The sequence below is a fragment of the Aythya fuligula genome, chromosome 12, assembly GCF_009819795.1.
Source record: "Aythya fuligula isolate bAytFul2 chromosome 12, bAytFul2.pri, whole genome shotgun sequence".
Taxonomy (NCBI): domain Eukaryota; kingdom Metazoa; phylum Chordata; class Aves; order Anseriformes; family Anatidae; genus Aythya; species Aythya fuligula.
The window spans coordinates 10,364,765-10,382,771 of NC_045570.1; the positions used below are offsets into that span (position 1 = coordinate 10,364,765).

The 18,007-nt window shown below is 44.7% G+C and overlaps 1 protein-coding gene across 1 annotated transcript; it reads right to left on the reverse strand.

Annotated features, from left to right (window-relative positions):
• Positions 1 to 74: 74 nt before the first annotated feature.
• KATNB1 (katanin regulatory subunit B1) lies at positions 75 to 16,892 on the reverse strand. The gene is made up of 19 exons (XM_032195758.1): positions 16,803 to 16,892; positions 14,686 to 14,816; positions 12,553 to 12,670; positions 10,377 to 10,477; positions 9,782 to 9,823; positions 9,013 to 9,096; positions 8,450 to 8,565; positions 7,854 to 7,925; positions 7,480 to 7,630; positions 6,864 to 7,051; positions 6,613 to 6,743; positions 5,770 to 5,820; positions 5,523 to 5,599; positions 4,759 to 4,878; positions 3,625 to 3,774; positions 3,225 to 3,301; positions 2,737 to 2,811; positions 1,875 to 1,991; positions 75 to 1,274 (listed from the first exon to the last, which is right to left on the reverse strand). Exons 1-19 carry the CDS (start codon positions 16,840 to 16,842, stop codon positions 1,142 to 1,144), a joined length of 1,974 nt encoding a protein of 657 aa, XP_032051649.1. The 5' UTR covers positions 16,843 to 16,892; the 3' UTR covers positions 75 to 1,141.
• Positions 16,893 to 18,007: the final 1,115 nt, after the last annotated feature.

The following is an 18,007-nucleotide window of genomic DNA, read 5'->3' on the forward strand; positions in this document are numbered from 1 at the left end:
CCCCACTTTCCCTATACACTCCCAGCCATGCCAAAGTGAACAGCACTTAAAGAGACTGAGACATCTGACACAACTTAAGAAAAGTTACAAATTTTTTTATTATTAAAATTCATTATAAGTTACAGTTTCCTAGACAACAGGCTCCAGTGTATAAAACAGGAGACAGACTGGGAGGAGCAGGGGAGGCACCAACAGGAGCCTCTTTCCCCAAAGGAAAGAAGAAAGAGGGACAGAAGGGTTCTGACAGCCATTTATTGGGGTGGGGGGAAGAGGGGAAAAACAGGGACAGACAGGATGACAAAACAGAACAATAAAACCACAATCCTAAGAGTGGTCCAGTGGATGTAGAAAGACATTAGTCCATGTCCCTCCATTCTTCCACCCTTACCCCCAAAGGCAAACATGTATGGCAAGTCCCATTAAAGTCATATAGGTCAACAGATCGAGGCAGACCTCATTTCCCAGCAACAGTCTGAAGACACTAATCTTCTGCAGGGTAGGGTTACCAGCAGGGATTCTGTCAAGTTATGAGACAACTTCCTCCCAGTGCAGGCCCTCGAGACTATACCAGGTGTGGTGGCACAGCATCCTGGCTCACATTTTTTGAAGCAAGCCAAGGCTGGTCCTGTGTGCCAGCAGAAGAGGTCAAGTTCTTTCTGTAGGGGAAGGACGCTCCACACCACAGCAGGCTTTTGGGGGGCAAAAGCTGCAGTCCTCAGCATGCTGCAGAGAGCAGGCCTGGGCCATCAGAGCCGAGTGTCAAGAACCAACAGCACACATGCGTGAAGGAAAGGTGACAAGCAGGTTTGGAGCCCTCCAGTCGGAGTAAGGCCAGCACACAGAGACAGAGCAACTCAGAGCTTGATGCTGAGGTAACAAGCTGAAATGAAGCTGCTTCCCTACAGGGACTTTTGCAGAACCCTCAGCCAGCCTGGTCCCCTTGCACCACACAGGCACCTCGCCACTCAGGTCTTATACCTAGCCCATTAGGTACTGGTGCCAGACAGGTGGCCAGCCAGCAAGATTCCTGTTCCCTACTGCACTGTGGTGGAAGGATGAACACACAGAGATGTGAAATCCAGTCAGACCAAGAGCAGAGGGGATTTTGGCCACGCGCTTGCAGATGAGGAGGTGGCAGCTGTCACTCCAGGACAGCCATGAGGAGATGCAGTTCCCGGAAGGCACTACCATGGCGGCCACTGAGCCCTGACTTGTTCTTGACAATGTTGCTGATGTTCTTCAGCTGCTTGTAGCACAGCTTGCATTTATGGAGCCTGTGAAAACAACAGACATGAATGTTCAGCTACATAGGAGATGTGCTTGCTCTGGACGTGCCTAAGATTCAGCTCAAGCAGGAGAGAAAATGCAAGCCCTGCAAATGGCCTGTTTGGAACAGGAGCATGACTCTGCAGCAGCAGCTTGTCTTCAGCCCACGTCCTGATGATGCAGGCGAACGGCATTCACACAAAGGCTCTTTCACTCCTGTTTTCCCCTTTGGCAGTAAAGACTGGGGAGGAAGGAGGTGCTGTTTCTGGAGAGCCAGTTCTCAGAGCAGAGCTACCCTATGAATGAACTGGAAATCCAAGACCTGGCTGACAACTCATGTGTCTTGTGAGGTGAAGGGTGCAGCCACCAGCTGGCTTTACTTCTGACATACTTGCTCTTTGGTTAGGTATGACTCAATAAACAGAGACAGAGGGGGGAAAAAAACAACCAGTCCTTGGCCCTTTCCTCAGAGCATGAGGGTTTGGTATTTGCAGACAAAAGGGAAGGCATGCCCAGTCTAGTATCAAAACCTTGGTGGAAAGGAGCAAGACTAACCAAGAGAAAGGCTGGTTTGAAAGGAAGCAAGTAGAGGTGGGTAAGTGCCTCACCTTTCCTCTCTGGTGATGTCTACTCCAACCGAAGGTGGTGCAGCAAGCATGTCTGTGATCAGTGGCAGGAATCTCTGGAGAATGAGTTTCAAGGAGGTGCAGCCAGTCTGAACGTAACTGAAAAGCAAACAGAGAATCAATCCCACTCGAATTTCATTCCTTTCCTCCCAGCAGCCAGCCCTCACACACATCCAGTCACTGGGGATAATGTACTCAACTCCCCTTCACCACCTGTAACCAGGCAAGGAGACAAGTGCCAAACGAGTGCGAACACAGTCCTGGTTCAAGTTGAGACTGACAAAGTGAGCCCTATTAAAATGTCCTGGCATATAAGCTGCTAAGTGAGACTTTTCTGCTCAAGCGCAGGTGTCCTGCTGAGGGCACCTGGAAGGATCCTCTTTCCTAGTAGGGAAGGACAAAAAACCCCATTTTAAGCAAAATGCTGCATTTTCTTCCCACCTAACGATCAGATTCAAAGCAGTCTAAGTGACTCCAGGACTGTTGCTAGACTTCATTCCCTTTGTCCCACATCAACAGTTTCATTCCCATCAGTGCACAGAGCACGCTTGGCCTACACCTGTTTGACCCCTCCTGGCTGTCATAGCTGCCTTCAGACCAACACACCTACATCAAATCTCAACATCCTGTTCTTAATGAGGACTTCCTGCCTACATACACTTCCCACATCTTTTCCCACACTCACTTGGCAACTCCATTGCTCTTTTCCAGGTGTTGTATCAGCATAATGTTGTGTCTGCTATGACTTTCCAGGATTTTCTTTCAGCTACAAAATGCCTAGCAGGGCTCTCTTATGAGCATCCACACCTTCCCCAACAAGCACATCGTGTTCTCATGGCCTCACCTTTCATATTTACTTTGGAGTAGTTTTTCTATCTGAGGCAGGACTACAGTGCACAGATCTAACTTCCAGAGAGACCTTAAAAGAAAAGAAGAGAAAAGGACATGTTTTGAGACTGGAGACTGAGGATTTCCAAAGTTGAGTTGATACAAATAGAGCTTTCTGGCAAAAATGTCCAAGTAGCTGCACCCAAGTTTACTGAGCAAGTTCGTTGACTCCCCCTTGTGATAGAAGGCGGCTAGTTCTGACATATTTACCCCCAGCAGAACCACTTTATGAAGTCCTAAGACTGATTTTCTTTGTGAGACATCAGTACATACAGAAAAGGCCCTGTACAACTCCAGCAGTTACTGGCACTGCAGATTGGAGATCTGACTACAAGCATATGCATTTCCTGCTGCCATGGCCAGCTGGACATGAAGCAGGTACGATGCAGTGCTCCTGACACCCAGCCAGATAGCTCTCAGGTATCCCAGTGACCCAAGACTCACGCTTTTTGGTTGACAATGTTCAAGAGGTCCACAACAACAGACAGATCATTGATTGCTACAGCAGAGTCCACAGAGTTCTGAGAGAGAAGGGGAAGAAGAAGTCTATCACAAGGCTTAAACTGGCTAGGCTAATGCAATAAATACCAAGTTCTACTTCTCAAATACAAAGTACAGGGAACATGGATGTAGCCAGGTAAGAGAAGATAACTCTCTAATGACAAAACTCTCTCTGTGTTTGTGACCTTTCGACCCCAGCCGGAACACAGCAGCACTCTGTGGTGCACCCCGGCAACAAACACTGAGATCCCAAGTTTTGTATGAGGCAGAACTGGTTCCCCACCAGACAATAACACTGCTCAGCTGTTCCCCTCATGAACCTCAGGCATCTCCACATCCTTGCCTTGATGTCACCGGTGCTCCATACAGCCCGCACAGTGTCCAGATTCTTGTGGCGGCTGGTGAGCACCACACACATGGTCTCATGGCCTTTCCTGATTTGGGACACGGCTTCCTCATCCACAAGCTCAGTCTGGCTTTGGTTTTTCACAGCCTGAAAAGTAGACACCAGTGAAGGAACAATAACAGAGCAGAATGGTACAGAAAGGATAGGAGCTTTCTCTGACCTAGGTGAGAGCTAATTTTGGAGTACAGAGAAATGAAATACGGACTTCCTTGCAGATTCGTTTAAAACCTTTTTGAAATGGAAATGCTCAATTTTCTCCAATTTCAGCTATTTTATTTTTTTTCTTCTAGTAGGTCAATTCTCAAACATTTAAAACTTTGGAAAAAAAATCTCAAAGTAAAAGAGTGAAGAAAAAGTAAGTTTTCAAACCCTGTATGTTTTGATGAAGAAATATTTTCATGCAAACCCTATTTTTGATGTGAAATGCTAATCTGAAACCAGCAACTTTTATTAAAACAGATAAACCTTGCACCATTTGTTAGACTCTCAATTTGATTTCTGCCCAAGTCATGATGGCACCTCCACTTCCCCTGCTCACATTTAAATCTGTCATAACAAGGATGCTCTCTGGTCCTTCTCCCTTTCTGGGTTAGGGAATACCCTCTTGAGGAGTGGCCAGGAAGCCTCCAAGATGCAAGAGGCAAAGATTACCACGAAATAATTATGTGCATGTAATGGCAGACAACAATTTTCTAAATGAATCACTGTCTAGAATGTGGAATCATTCGGTGTCTTTGCCTCATCCCTTGTTCCCTGGTTTAATAACACATTCTTCATGAACTAACCAGGCTGTGTTTGCATCAGCCTGCTGTCAGTCTCAATGGGGGCCTGGTCCAGAAGCCCTGAGGTGCTAATCCCACAAGAACTGCAAGTCAAAGCAGTTTGGAGGCAGGAGAGCAAACTGGCAGGGGTAAGAGCAGAAAGGGAACATGTTCTTTGGCTGCTGCATTCACTACCATGACTGCATGCTGCAGGAAGTACCTAAGACACTTTTGCACCTCCAAGAACACCCTTTTTCTGACGCCATCCAGCACTGACACCAGCCAAAAACTTCTATTCAGAGACACTTACTGGTAGAAAGTCAGTGGCTTTCAGGCCAATGGGTTCATTCCTGGCTGCAGGAATCACTGACAGCTCTGCTCTGGTCACAGGAGTTGAGGAGGCAATTGGTGGCCTCTGAATTTGATCAGGCTGCAGAAGAAATTGGGATAAAAGTTCTAGTGGCAATAACATGGACTTAGCCTCATATCCTCTTTCCTGACCCACTTTCCTCTCAAGGCAGTCTCCAAGTTGCTAGCATGGCTTAGAAGCCAATGAAGTGTCCCTCAGGTATACATCAAGACTTAATTAAGGTTTGTGAAGAACACAAGATGCCCCAGCAAGAATACTGAATACTGTCAGTTATTAACATCTAAAATTATGGCAATAGGCCATGGCCAGCCCAAAGGCAGAAAGAATTCTAAAGAAGCCTGAATAACATATCCTGTCCTGATAACTGCTTGTGATCTTGACTCTAAAATAGTCTCAGTTCAAGCACCTGCAGAAATGTAGTACCTAAATTCTCTTCAGAGAATTGCACCTATTTTGATATTAAAGGAGAAATACCACTGTAAGTGTGAGAAGCAAACAAATGCAATTTAGCTATTGTCTGCTGGAGGCCTGGCCTTCAATTCTGCTGCTCAGATGACACACATGGACTGACAGAGGCTGAAGCTGCACTTTTATTGCTCTTCAGTAAAGGAATCAGCCTGATTTAAAACAGTAACGTCTCTAAAATTCACAAACCTTTCACAGTGGGGATGTGAACAGCTATTAACAGATTACACTGTACGTACGAATTCCTGCTTTGGCAACGGGGTCTGGACTTCCACAGCTTGGTTAGGCTTCACTGCTTCCTTTGCAGTTACAGGCTCTATCAAGACAGAAAGAAGCAGGAAAGTAGAAACTGATTGTTCCTCTCAAGAGAAGCTTAGAGCAAAGGTACCATAAACAAAGAGTACAAGTAGTCATTTCTGATGTGCAACTCTCCCTGTTTAAGGGCTATTAATCTCATTCCTACCAAGGGGTCGTTTTTATACTCACCATCTTCAGGGGGGGCTGGAAAAGGTTCACTGTTTCGTGGAGGAGTTCGAGCTACAGAAAAAGAAGGAAAAAATGACAAACCACGCAAGGCTACAGATTAGTAATAGGTCAGCCCTGAAACTGAGAGACCTCCAGCAACTCCAGAGATTAGGGCAATCAGCAACACAGCAAGCAGTTATCTCCTCCAGACCTTGACGTTATTGTTGAGTTTAAACAAAGGCTTTTAGCCTTCATAGATGGGACAAAATTGACCCATGTAGCTCACTGCTGAAAATGTGTTAAGCACAAGACAGTGCACTGTCAGAGCAAGTTACACTAAAAAAAAAAATTAACCTCCAACTAAACTGATTCAAATACTTAAGTCATTATTTTGACTATTACTTCCTTAAAAAGAGTATCTTATTTTTCTCACTTACAGTAAAGTGAGTTACATGCATTGCACTGTGCTTCCTAAACAACAGTCACTGCTTTAACAGATCATTTAACCTTTCCTTCTTTAATGGAGGCTGCTGAGTTTACACATACCAGAATCCTAAGCAAATAAAGATTCTGTAACACAGCAATCCTTCCTAATCAGGACAGGAAGGCTCCATACTCCTAACGGAGCTCTGGATTCTGGGCCAGACCTCAACCAGACATCACTGCACCCTAGTACAGGTGCAACCTTCCAGCAGTTCACTAATACGACTTATTAAGCAGGGAATATTCAAGTCTTCTAAATTCTCTCAGTCACAGGTGAAGCCTCTATTACAATACGCCAGAATTCAGTTCCACTGAAACAGTTCAGTGTCTACAGCTCTGAACTAGCCACCATTCAAAAGCACAATAACCCCTGGTACTGACAGATGGCATTCTTGGGCTGGAAGATCTCTTTGTAATCCTCTGGGTTCTGGATCTCAGCCTTTGATTCCTTCTCATCCCGGTCATCTTCACTGCTGGGACTGCGCCTCTCGCTTTCTGAGTTGTGCTTCACTCTGATAAAAAGAAGAAGAAAAAAAGGATGCTGTTAGGGCGAGTCACCCGGACCTGTTAGTAAAAGGGCACTAATTTCCTTATAAAGCTTGCAAGTACAACAAACCAGCAGTTTCCCTTACCTTTGTGGCTTGCTGCAGCTAGTTGAGGGCCTGTCATAGATACGGCGGAGGGAGGACCCTGTGGGGGTGGGCTGCATGAGAGGCTTGTCATCCCTGATCAGCCCATGAGGAACCGAACCTGACTTTGTGACTCTGCTGAGATCCACAACGAAGGAAGAAACTGTGCTTTGCGCATAGGAAACTCCTATCTGCAGACAAAAAAGATCAAGGTAATTCACTGAACAGCAGGGTACACGCTAGCCTTTCTATGATCAGGGAGGATGGAATGGCCCTGAGTGACAGTGCTCGAAAATTTGTCAATTCAGTGCTTTGGCTTTTTCAATTTGAAACTATCAATGCTACACGAAAGGCTATGATAAAACTTTTTCCAAGCATAGTTTTGAAATACTGGTCAAACTAAGCCCCAGCTCTTTCTTCCAGAAGCCAAAGAGATGAAATGTAGCACAAGGCTCTTGAAAGAAAAAACACACAAGCTCTAGGTGCTGGACACACTGCATATCCTGGCCACTTGCAGTCTGACATAAGCTTAGAGGTCAGAAGGCCTTCAAGCAAGACAGAAGGATTTTATCTCATGTTTCACAGTCACCTCCCCAGCTCCTCGTGAAAAATGACTTACCAGCTGGTTGTTGCAGATAGATAAATCAGCTACTTTTCCCCAGTTCACCAAGACCACATCAAAACAGCGCTCAGGCTCCCACCCATATACACGCAGTGAATCCTGGAAACCACTATACAAACAGCAGCCATCTGGGTTGAAAAGAACACACCTAGGAGAAGGCAGACAGAGAGTTTAGAAACTTCCAACTTCCACAAAGATCCCAGGGCTGTATCTGTGACTTCACTGAATACCTGCAGCAGTTTTCAGCAATGAATGTACTGATCTGGTGAACCTGTGCACCTTTCTCTCCCGTATTCTCCCTTTCATGAAATTCTCCCTTTGCCCCCAGCTTTGGTCTCTGCCTAGCACACTGCAGTAGGAATTTAACATACCTGACGGGAGTAGCCTCTTCTTCAATGCAGCTCACAACTTGAAACTTCTCCAAGTCCCAGAATCGAACAGTCCTGTGCACAAAACAGAATAAAAATCATCACTCACCCTCTGGAAATCTGCTGTAGGATTCAACATTAAAAATAACATACTAATAACTAGAATGACTTCCACTGCTGTGCATTTATGATGAACCTACACAGAGGACTGGTCTAGCTAAGATCTGTGAATCCAAACCACAATGCTTAGAGGCTCTAGAGATATATAGTTATTTAGAGCAGACCCAGAGCTAAAGACACTCTGCTGGCACAGCACGAATACTTGCTGTTCAGGTAGGATGTCAGTTCGATTAGTGAGCCACTCAAGCCTACTGCATTGTTTTCTAGCATGGCAGACAGCGTCATCAGCTTTGTATGAGAAGGTAAGATCTCCATATTCTGCACATCACAGATGTGACATGCTGTTGTCTAGCTGGCAGGCACTTGGAATGGCAGTTTTGAGTTGTGTGACATTCCTGTTTGCCATGTTCTTAAAAGAAAGGGCGTTGAAAGTGGAACTGACACAAACAATTCCCTTCTTTCTTTTTCCCCTCGTATACCTGTCAGAGCTGCCAGAAGCCAAAAGGTATTCATTTGGATGGAATTCTACAACGTTCACTGGGCCAGCATGTCCTGTAAACTCAAACATCATCTTCCCAGCAGCCAGATCCCACAGCTGGAAGAAGGAAAGCACAAAAGACTCTTAGAAAAATTAATGTTCAAGAATTTCAATACGCTTTGAATTTCCCTTTACCAGCGATCTTCTAACACTTTTCCCCCCTCCTTGAACAGACTTGAGTTTGTCAAGGAAAGCAATGATCTGGAAAAGGAACACTGTGCTGGTCACTTAAGGCTGATAAAAAATAATAATAATAAAATAAATATATTTTTTTAAATCTCTTTTAAATTCCCTATTTAGTTTTAAGTAGTAATTTGTCCCCTAGAAGTCTGCTTTATATTTAAAGACTGGGATAAGATACAGCATTTCCACTTGTTCCAGAAGATAAAGATCTCAAACAAACAGAAGGGGACTAAGAGAGAGTGTTGGTAATGACTGATAAAAAGACGATCACAGTATTCCTATGTGCCACAAGCACACAAGGGAGATGTCATACTAAATTACCTTTACAGTATGATCATCAGCAGCAGAGGCTAGCCATTTGCCATCAGGACTAAATCGGAGACATCTAACTGCTTGAGTGTGACCCTGCAACAAGAAAGACAAAAAAATATTTTCCTTTGCTTTTCTCTTCCTTTATAGGAAATTGTCTTTCAACTTGATATGGTACAATAAAGTAAGATCTAATAACTGTTTCATGTAGTCCACAACTCACAGAATACCACATTCTACACTCAAAAGCTATACCTATTCACACTAAATGGGCATAATGTCTCTCATCTAGACATTTCTGGCATCAGTTTAAGAGTGGTAAATACAGATCTGGCTCACCTGATAAGTATCAAATTTAAGCTGAACAGATTTCTTTGTTAAGACAGAAGTGCCATTAAGTTGGCTACAAAATTAAATTAACATACAGCAAGCTCTTTGGGTATAGAAAGGCCCCATGAATAGAACCATCTCAGTGCAGTGGAGACTTCACATTAATGCCAGCCACAGTATAAAGAAACACTATTGGGTGCTTTCCATCTCCCACTGAAGCCAAGCAGACTACAGTACATGAATTCCTATGATATCCATTTAATGTTTCCATACAATTCACTGAGGTCTACAGAGGTTTATCAGGCCATTTTGAAAAAAAAACAAAAACAAAACCCACAGATCTCACCAGCAAAACGAAATAGTTACTTGTATATAATCACTTTAAAGTTTGCCTAGAAGTCTTAAACAGAAACCGTTCTCCCCTCTTCTGAAAACTAATGAAGCATTTTACCTTATACCTGAAGACACAGCCTTTTCTTCTTACATCCCAGAGCTACAGGTGAAGAAAAGCAAACAAAAGATATGCTTAGAAAGGTACATAGGGGGCCCAAGAGTTCTGTCAAAACAAGAGCTCTTGCAGTCATCAGGCTGGTAACACTGCAGAATGAAATCACTGAAGTGGCCGCTAAACCCCAGTTTGCTTCAGGTACATTTCCTAATCTAACTTCCCAAGTGAGAATCACTCCTGTAAGGTATTTCTTACTACAGAAGCTCTGTTCCTGCAGTCAGATACCAGTCTGATGAAGCAGGTGCAATCCATAGCAATCAGGACATCTGTGCTTACTGACACCAGTTCTCAGCTGGCACCTAACTCGAGCCCTGTGGAATGAGCTACATTCCACAACTGAGGAGTCACATTCATGAGTTACCACTGTGGAAACACATGCATGAATTTCACAAGCTCTCACAAATACGCCTGCCCACACACATGCAAATCTGGATGTACAGTATCTACCAGCAGCTTGGCAGAAAATACATTCTGTCACTCTTCATAATAAAGACACTGCAAGTAAAGAAGGTAATCTCTAGAGCAAGGTAGGCTTTACCTTAATGTTTGTGTCCAAAGAGCCAGATGCTACAAAACTTCCGAAAGGATGGAAATCAAGGCTGCAAATGTTCGCTTTGTGACCAAATAATGTACGAAGAACTGGGAAATTGGGAAGTGGAGCAGGGAGAAAGAAGGAACAAATATTTAGTAGTTTGCATCACCCCAACAGGATGCAGAAGTTTTGCTATACTATCCTCACCATTAAAAACATGCTAATACAATGTACATTAGATGTGTTACATACAGTTTATTCATCTGTATACATTATCCTACGGAAGTGTTTCCAACTTTACCTTCACAATGCAAAGAAACAGCAATAGAGGGCACCATTTGCAATGATCCTAATGAAATTCTTGTCCTTAGGTGTGGGAAGCATGAATAAAACTCAAAGGTGTCCAACCTTAAAATAAACCTTAAAAGGTACTCTTAGAGGCAGCTGTCAGGCAGTGCTATTTTTCTACTTGTTGCAAAGAGCAAAACTGGTGTGCGGGGGAATATGGTTTCATATAAGGAAGTGAAAAGGACATCATTCACCTTGTAGCTATTAGACAAGCACTTTCTGAGGACTCTGCACCCTAGTCCAGACACAAGCCCAACTTCCACCGCTGATTTTCTAGTACCTGCACAGGCCTCCTTCAACTGTCCCTTGCAAGAAACATCCCAAAGACTGGGAATGGACACTCAGGAAGCATGAGGCAAAGAAAATGATCACGGTGTTTGAGCAAGTCATCAACAAAGTAACACCCCCTGTAATTCTGGAAACCAGAAAGGACCAGTTGAACAGGTACGCTGCATCTCTGAGAGTAGAGATGAATGCTGAACTCAACTTTGAGGAAGAAAAATTGCTTATATAATGACAGAGGCAATCTCTCTCCACCATCAGTCATCTGGGACAGTATTTTGGTTCCCCTGGTAGGAATTAGCTCTTGAACCAGACCTGGAATGGTCATTTGCACAGATGCTCATACACCTGCTAATAAATTCAGCCAGATCAGTTACTTTCTGCTGGTAAACCCAAACTATTTTATAACTGATCTGATTCTAATTGCCTGAATGACAGAAGTGATCTTTATGGCACCTGCTGCTTGCGTTTGTGGCCAAAGTCAGTCTGTTTTCATTACACGTTCTTGCTATGAGCAAGCAGCAAACTACAAGAAACATAAATTCCTTCTAGAGTATTTATGCAGAAAAGCCTACAAGTGATTCATGATACCTTTTCAAATTTGTTCTAGGATTTGAGGAAAATGCAGTAAGTATAACTCAACAGTTGTCCTTCAAAGGATCAGAGCTTAATGAGTTCATAGCTTTTAAGATTTGCTAATAATAATAATAATAATAATAGGCCCTTGTCTGTTTATACAGTCATGCAAGAGTATAACAGGAAAAAAATCACTTGAGGAAAAAATGAAAGTTAGAAGAAGAGGTCAGCAAGCAGGAGATTCTTGGACTTGTGCAGAACCTAATATACTTAAAGCTCTTAATCTGGTTTTAGAGTTAGAGCACCCATTTATTAAGGCTGATAATTTTAAGCTGAAGGTATGAATATAATTTTTATATACGTCTAATTACTACCTACATGCAGAAAAAAGTATATGGAATACAGACTTCAACACACTGAGGTCAAAACCCTGGCAACTAGTTCCTCAGCTCTACCTCCACAGTATGTGCGCAAATTTCTGCTTCAGTGCACACACAGCTCTATAGTCTCAGTAGGAATTGCACAGAAGCCCTCTAACAGTACTGGAAACTAAGAAGAAAGCAATGCTGGGCTTTTCTTCTTAAGTTAGGAACCTTCCAGGTCAGCATGGACAAGCATAAGGATAGTGCAAAACTGGGTTTCACAAAGAAAGAAAGAAAGAAAACAAGACAAAGTTAGTATTTTAATTTGGCTTAGAGATTGCACAGTAATACAGCTTTCCCATGATACCCCAAAAGCTTGCATCCCCTTCATTTTGGTGATTCTGGAGAAAAATAATGCATATTTTCTTGGTTTTACCACTGTCTTTTTGAAGAGAATCCTTGGTATTTGGGAGGGGATTTACCACAAAGCATCATCCTCAAAAAATACCCTGAACAATTGGATCTTCTGGTGGTTGGACCAGATGATCTTGGAGGGCTTTTCCAACCTTAATGATTCTACATATGAACAGAAGAGACAATTAATGGAAACATACTTTTGGCAGCTTCCAGGTCCCAAACGCGAATGGACCCTGACTGGGACCCTGCAACAATGAGTTCCTCGTTTATATTGATCTGTAGACTCTCAATGGGTGACGTGTGCCCTGTCAAGCTCTGCAAAGAAAACCATGAGTCACAATCAATGGCTACCAACACAGACAGCTTAAGTCCACAATCATATAGTTCGTACCCAATTGGTAACTGAAGTATTTAGCTGTGAGTTAGGACCACTTGGTTGTGCACTGATCCCTTTTTCCTTATCAGCAACTAGCATGGTAGAGCATCCTACAGGTCATTACTGCACAGCACACTGTGCACGTATCTCCCACATTATTCCACCTTCTGGGATGCTGACTAATTTTTAAAGGTTGCATCAATAGAAACATGTAGCTAAACATTACCTGCAGAAGCCCAGATGAGGTTGACGCATGCTTACCTTACAAAATTTGTGCTACACAAGCACATTGTCACTACGTTTGCTCTAAATGGGTCACGCAAGTCTCATGAACTGGTTACAAAATCAAAGCAAGCGTGAAAGCAGGGCCACTTCAAAACCTTCACAACAGCAAGGAGTCATTTGTTGCTGCCACAATGCACGGGTGTCAGTGATAACACGGTGCTATTACTGAACTATTAACTCGAGACAAGAGGCCATACTTCACATGTACACAGCTTCTTTCATCCTTGAGCATCTAAAAGCTTACAATTATATAAGAATTTTGAGACGGCTAGTATTTAATTAAAATGCAAGAATATTTTAAAACTACTTCTAGAAAACTAATCAACACACATACCACAATTATAGACCTTCTGCTTGTCAATTAAGCAATATTATTATCCTAGACTTTACTCCATCCTCAAGCAGGTCTTTTTAAACAGCTAAGCTAGCTCTGTGCCTCTGCACACGTATAGAAGCTGAGAATGCCAGCCGACAGCAACCTGCTCTGATAGGGCTTTCTCTGAATTTTAAGCAGGCCTGCAGTGCTCTACGGCTGCAACTGTAACTGCTCGGTGTGAAACAGAACTCAAGCATGAAACAAGATGCAATGCTACTCTAGAAGTTCCTTTTATCCCTCCTCCCCAAAATGCAACCACCACAAACTCAAGATTTTTTTTTAATCTTTAATAATGGCACAAGACCAGTTCCAGTCAATGTTGCCAGCTACAGCTCTCTGCTCCCACAGATGGCATAGGGAGATATTTAGTCCTGCAGCCCTTCACATGGAAAGCAATACTCTGGTTTCAAACTACTGTCATGCTACCACAAAGGCCCAGAAAGACACAGCTAACTATGCTATGACAGAAGCACAGCACTACTAAAGGTGAGCAACTACTTTTGCTTCTATTTCAACCTCTTTATACTTGACCTCAATAAATAAATTGGAAAATAAAATAGAAACATTCTCCTCTCAACCTTTTTGATCCCACTTTCTCTATTTTCTCCTCACAAGGTTCACTTTGTTTAGAGAAATGTCTTTCACAATGCAACATTATTGTGTTGTTAATTAAACAAGTGACAAGGGACACTTGCTAAAGATACTTTTTCACACTGGAAGGCAAAGCGATACAGGACAAGACAGCTGTTAAATGTATTTATGGCATGCTTTGGTGGTAACTCCTATTGTAACCCTACTCTTCCTAACAAGTAATGAGAGTAACGCTGCACACTGCATTGCTCTTCCCCAGCCTACTGTTAAGTCAGTGAAGTATTCTGACAAACTTTGTGCTGACAATAAATGACTGTGGGACAGGTGGAAATGCAACCCACTCGGGATGTTTCCTGCTTTGAGGGCAAACTCCAGGGTATAAAACCAGCCCCTGTAGCTTGCACTCTAAAACTAGCTGTCTGTGACAAAACTGTACTTCGTTATCTGTAGCACAGTAATGGAAGACTCAGTATTCATTATCTGAGCAGATACTGGCCCCAGTGAAGCAGACAGCCATCCTGGATTCTCTCTGGAGCAGCCTCACCAATTACTGAATTCTGTCTCTAACTTCTGCTAGCATCTGGCCACTTGGTCCCGATAGAAGTCCCACAGCTCAGTAATCTTTTCCCCTCATTCCCACCCTCTACATCTCAGAATTAATTCTCCCATCCCCCGGAAAGTTAAAACCAGGCCCGTTCTTACCATGATGCAGTTGGGCTTGTTAACTGACCATATGTTGACTCGACAGTCATCTCCTCCGGTTGCCAGAAGCCGGCCTGAACTCTTCCCCAGGACTAGCGAGGACACATTGCTGCTGTGAGCTGTGATCTCTTCTGCATAAAAGGAAGCGAGCAGTTATGTCAGACTTATACAAAGATTTTCCACCCCATCCCTCCCAAAGGGCTGAAAAAAGTTCTTTCTCCAGAAAACCTTTTCCAGTTGTTGCTGGACAAGCTGTAGCAATGCACAGCTCAGATAACAAGTCACGCCATTATCTGGCTTGAAACAGTCCTTCTTGGCTCTGTCTGCTGCACTTAAAACATTTGCTGGCCAAGCTTCACCACCCCACTACTCACAGGGCGTACTACTTCTCTCACTAGCAGCAACAGGGTAGCTTTTAGACTGGCTAGACTGTAGCAGCCTGCTCGCAGAAGCTGCTTTACCTCCTGCACCTAGGTGGGTCTCAGTAAGCAGAGCTGTTTCAGAAGGAGAATGATATGTGTCCAACAAGCAGCAGACACGGATATCTAGGGAAAAGTCCTTTAATCCCATACTGAAGAGCAGCAGCAGTGTCCAAACTGAGAGGAAATGGCAGATTAGCAGCAGTACAGTTTGTTGCTTTATAGAGAAAAAGTCAGACTCGAAACTGGGGAGAGGCGAAGCTGCCTTCTCTCAGCTTTAGGAGAGGCTTTGCTACATTCCCACTACAGAACACGGGCAAAATTTAGCAATGCAGACTGTGTGAAACTGTGACAATGGAAGTATGAATATTTGCATGAAAGGGCACAAAAGAGCAAATGTGACTGATACTAAAAGATTATTAAACAACTGGGGGGCTGATAGGAAAGCATGATACTGCGAGGGCTTCACAATGACAGAATTCTAGGAAAACCTTCTCATATGGAAACAATGTTGGGGATAAAGGAGAAGCTAAAAGAGCATTTTTGCATAGATATCTATTTTTATAATGGACTTTAAAATCCACCAAAGTTTTTGGCAGGAGCTTCTGGCAGATGTATTTACTATTTTCTCCTCTTACAGTTCTCTTCTTTGAAAGTTCGCTGGATTTGCATGCCTAATAGTTATGAAACTTATTTGTAAAAGGGTTAGGTTATAGTCAATTCTACTTTTGGTCAGATTGTTTTGGTGGGAGGGGCAATTTGAAAATTAAAAATGCAACCCTAATCCAAAAGGACATTAGACAGCTGCAACAATAATTACAGGTACTTTGATCTTAGTCTCTCAGAGCATTTTTTGAAAGCAAAACTGTGCAACTTTCACTTTAGCTGAATGAATACCTTTCAAATTACAAAGGTAAATGGACTGTAAATTAAACGAGAACAAATCTGAAAATATGCTTGTGCTGTGTTGAAAGACCAAACCTCCCTATGACAATGCTGAGGTATGTATGTACACGCAGAACTGACGGCAACAAGTAACACGACCAGTATTAACAGACCAACTCGCTATTTAAAATTGAAAGTACATATGCTAAACACTGCCACTAATACATCAGCAGCTCCATTTTTTCCCTCTCTTAATTTTGTTCGTAATAATATATTGTTAATTTAAATGTCGTTGCTGAAGCACTGAACTCTACTCATAAAAGCCAGGCGAGAGGCTCGTTGCAGCCCTGGCCAGACAGCAACACCCTTGCCCCCAGTGAGATGGCAGCTCCCAAACCCACAGCCTGCTTTCACGGAGCGCTCACCCCCGGCTGACGCCACCCACCAGCTCAGCGATGCCGAGCTCCCAGTGAGCATCCCCCAAACCCTCCCAACACCCCGAACCCTGCTCTAAGAACGCTAAGGCGGGGCAGAGCCGAGCAGAAGGAAGCACCACGACCTCCTGCCCGCTTAAACAGAACGGAGATTGGAGCCCAACCACCCCCTCGCTTCTCCTACAGCGCTGGTGCTTCAGGAGCAGGCAGACAGCACAGCAAACAGGCGAAATCATTAAATTAATTATCTCGGCCCCCTCAGCGCGCTGCCAGCTGCCAGCCCCGTGCTAGGCCCCAACCCCCCGGCCCGCAGCGGAGACGCCCGCACAACCGCCAGAGCCGCGAGCCGCGGCAGGGTGCGGGCCGGGGGGGCACTCACGCAGCTTCCAGGCCGCCTTGGTGCTGACGGGCGCCGCCATCTCCCCGCCGCTGTCCAGGCTCCGCGGCCCGGGCCCGGCACCCGCGGCGGCGGCGCCCCCCCCAGCTGCCGGCCCCGCCGCGCCGCCGGGCCCTGCGGTTGCCCGGGCTCCGTGAGGCGCTCGGCCAATGGGAGGCGCGGGAGGGGCGGTTGCCCCGGCGACCGCGGGGCGGCCGGGCCAGTCGCGGCGCGGCTTCTTGGAGCCTCGGCGAGCGCGGCCAATGGGGAGGGCGGCGTTGCATGGCGGCGGAGGCGGGAGCGGGGCCCTGTCAGAGCCCGGCTTCGCGCCCTCCCTGCCGGTTGCTGCCGCCGGCCGCTCGCTCAGAGGCAGAGCTGTAGTTCCGACAAAATGCGTTAGCTGGGTCTGAAGGGGCAGCTGCTGTGTCCCCTGTGCTTGTAAATAAATAAATAAATAAACAACTAAGTTCTGGTGGCTCTTCTGGTGTGGAATTAATACGGATCAATAACCAATCCTAGTCTGGCTTGCTTCTTCTTCTTTGTTTGTATATATATTTTTTTAATTCCTGTCTAGAAACCCTTGGGTTTTCTTTCCCCTCAGTACCCTGAGGTCCTAAACCCTTCAGGAGTTCAGCCCTAGTGGTTTGGAAATCGGTCCAAACCCTTACATTCCTTCAGTTCTTTTCCAGCAGTGTGCTCTTACCTGAACACCTCTCATTTAAGTACCTCAGAAGACTGAGTTATTTCAAAGCTTTCTCCTTCCCTGGCCCATTTCTGCAAACCTCAGGTCACCATGTCAGCAGAACGCTGCACAGAGCTGTGAGGAGCAGTGCTGGAGGCTGCTCCAATGGTCGGACCCTTGGGGAACACAATGTGCTGTCATGAAAGGCCTTGGAGCCCCAAAACCCAGGAGCTCCCTAGGAGCTGGGAGGCGCTGTCACACCCAGGGGTGTCAGACACTGCAGCTGCCGCCCATGGGAGGCACAAATGCTCAATTTTTGATAGCTGCACACAAAAGGGAGTGAATCATCCCCTCAATCAACACATAATCCGCTTAAAGTCTCTATCACACTTAAAATAGGCAGCTACCATAACACAAGAAGTCCGATCTGCTCTGGGTCATGCTCTATTTCAGCTGTAGTGACCATCATTCTGCTATACCCCAGGAAAATATGTTTTTGCCTTTCCCACAGCTTTAATCTGTGTAG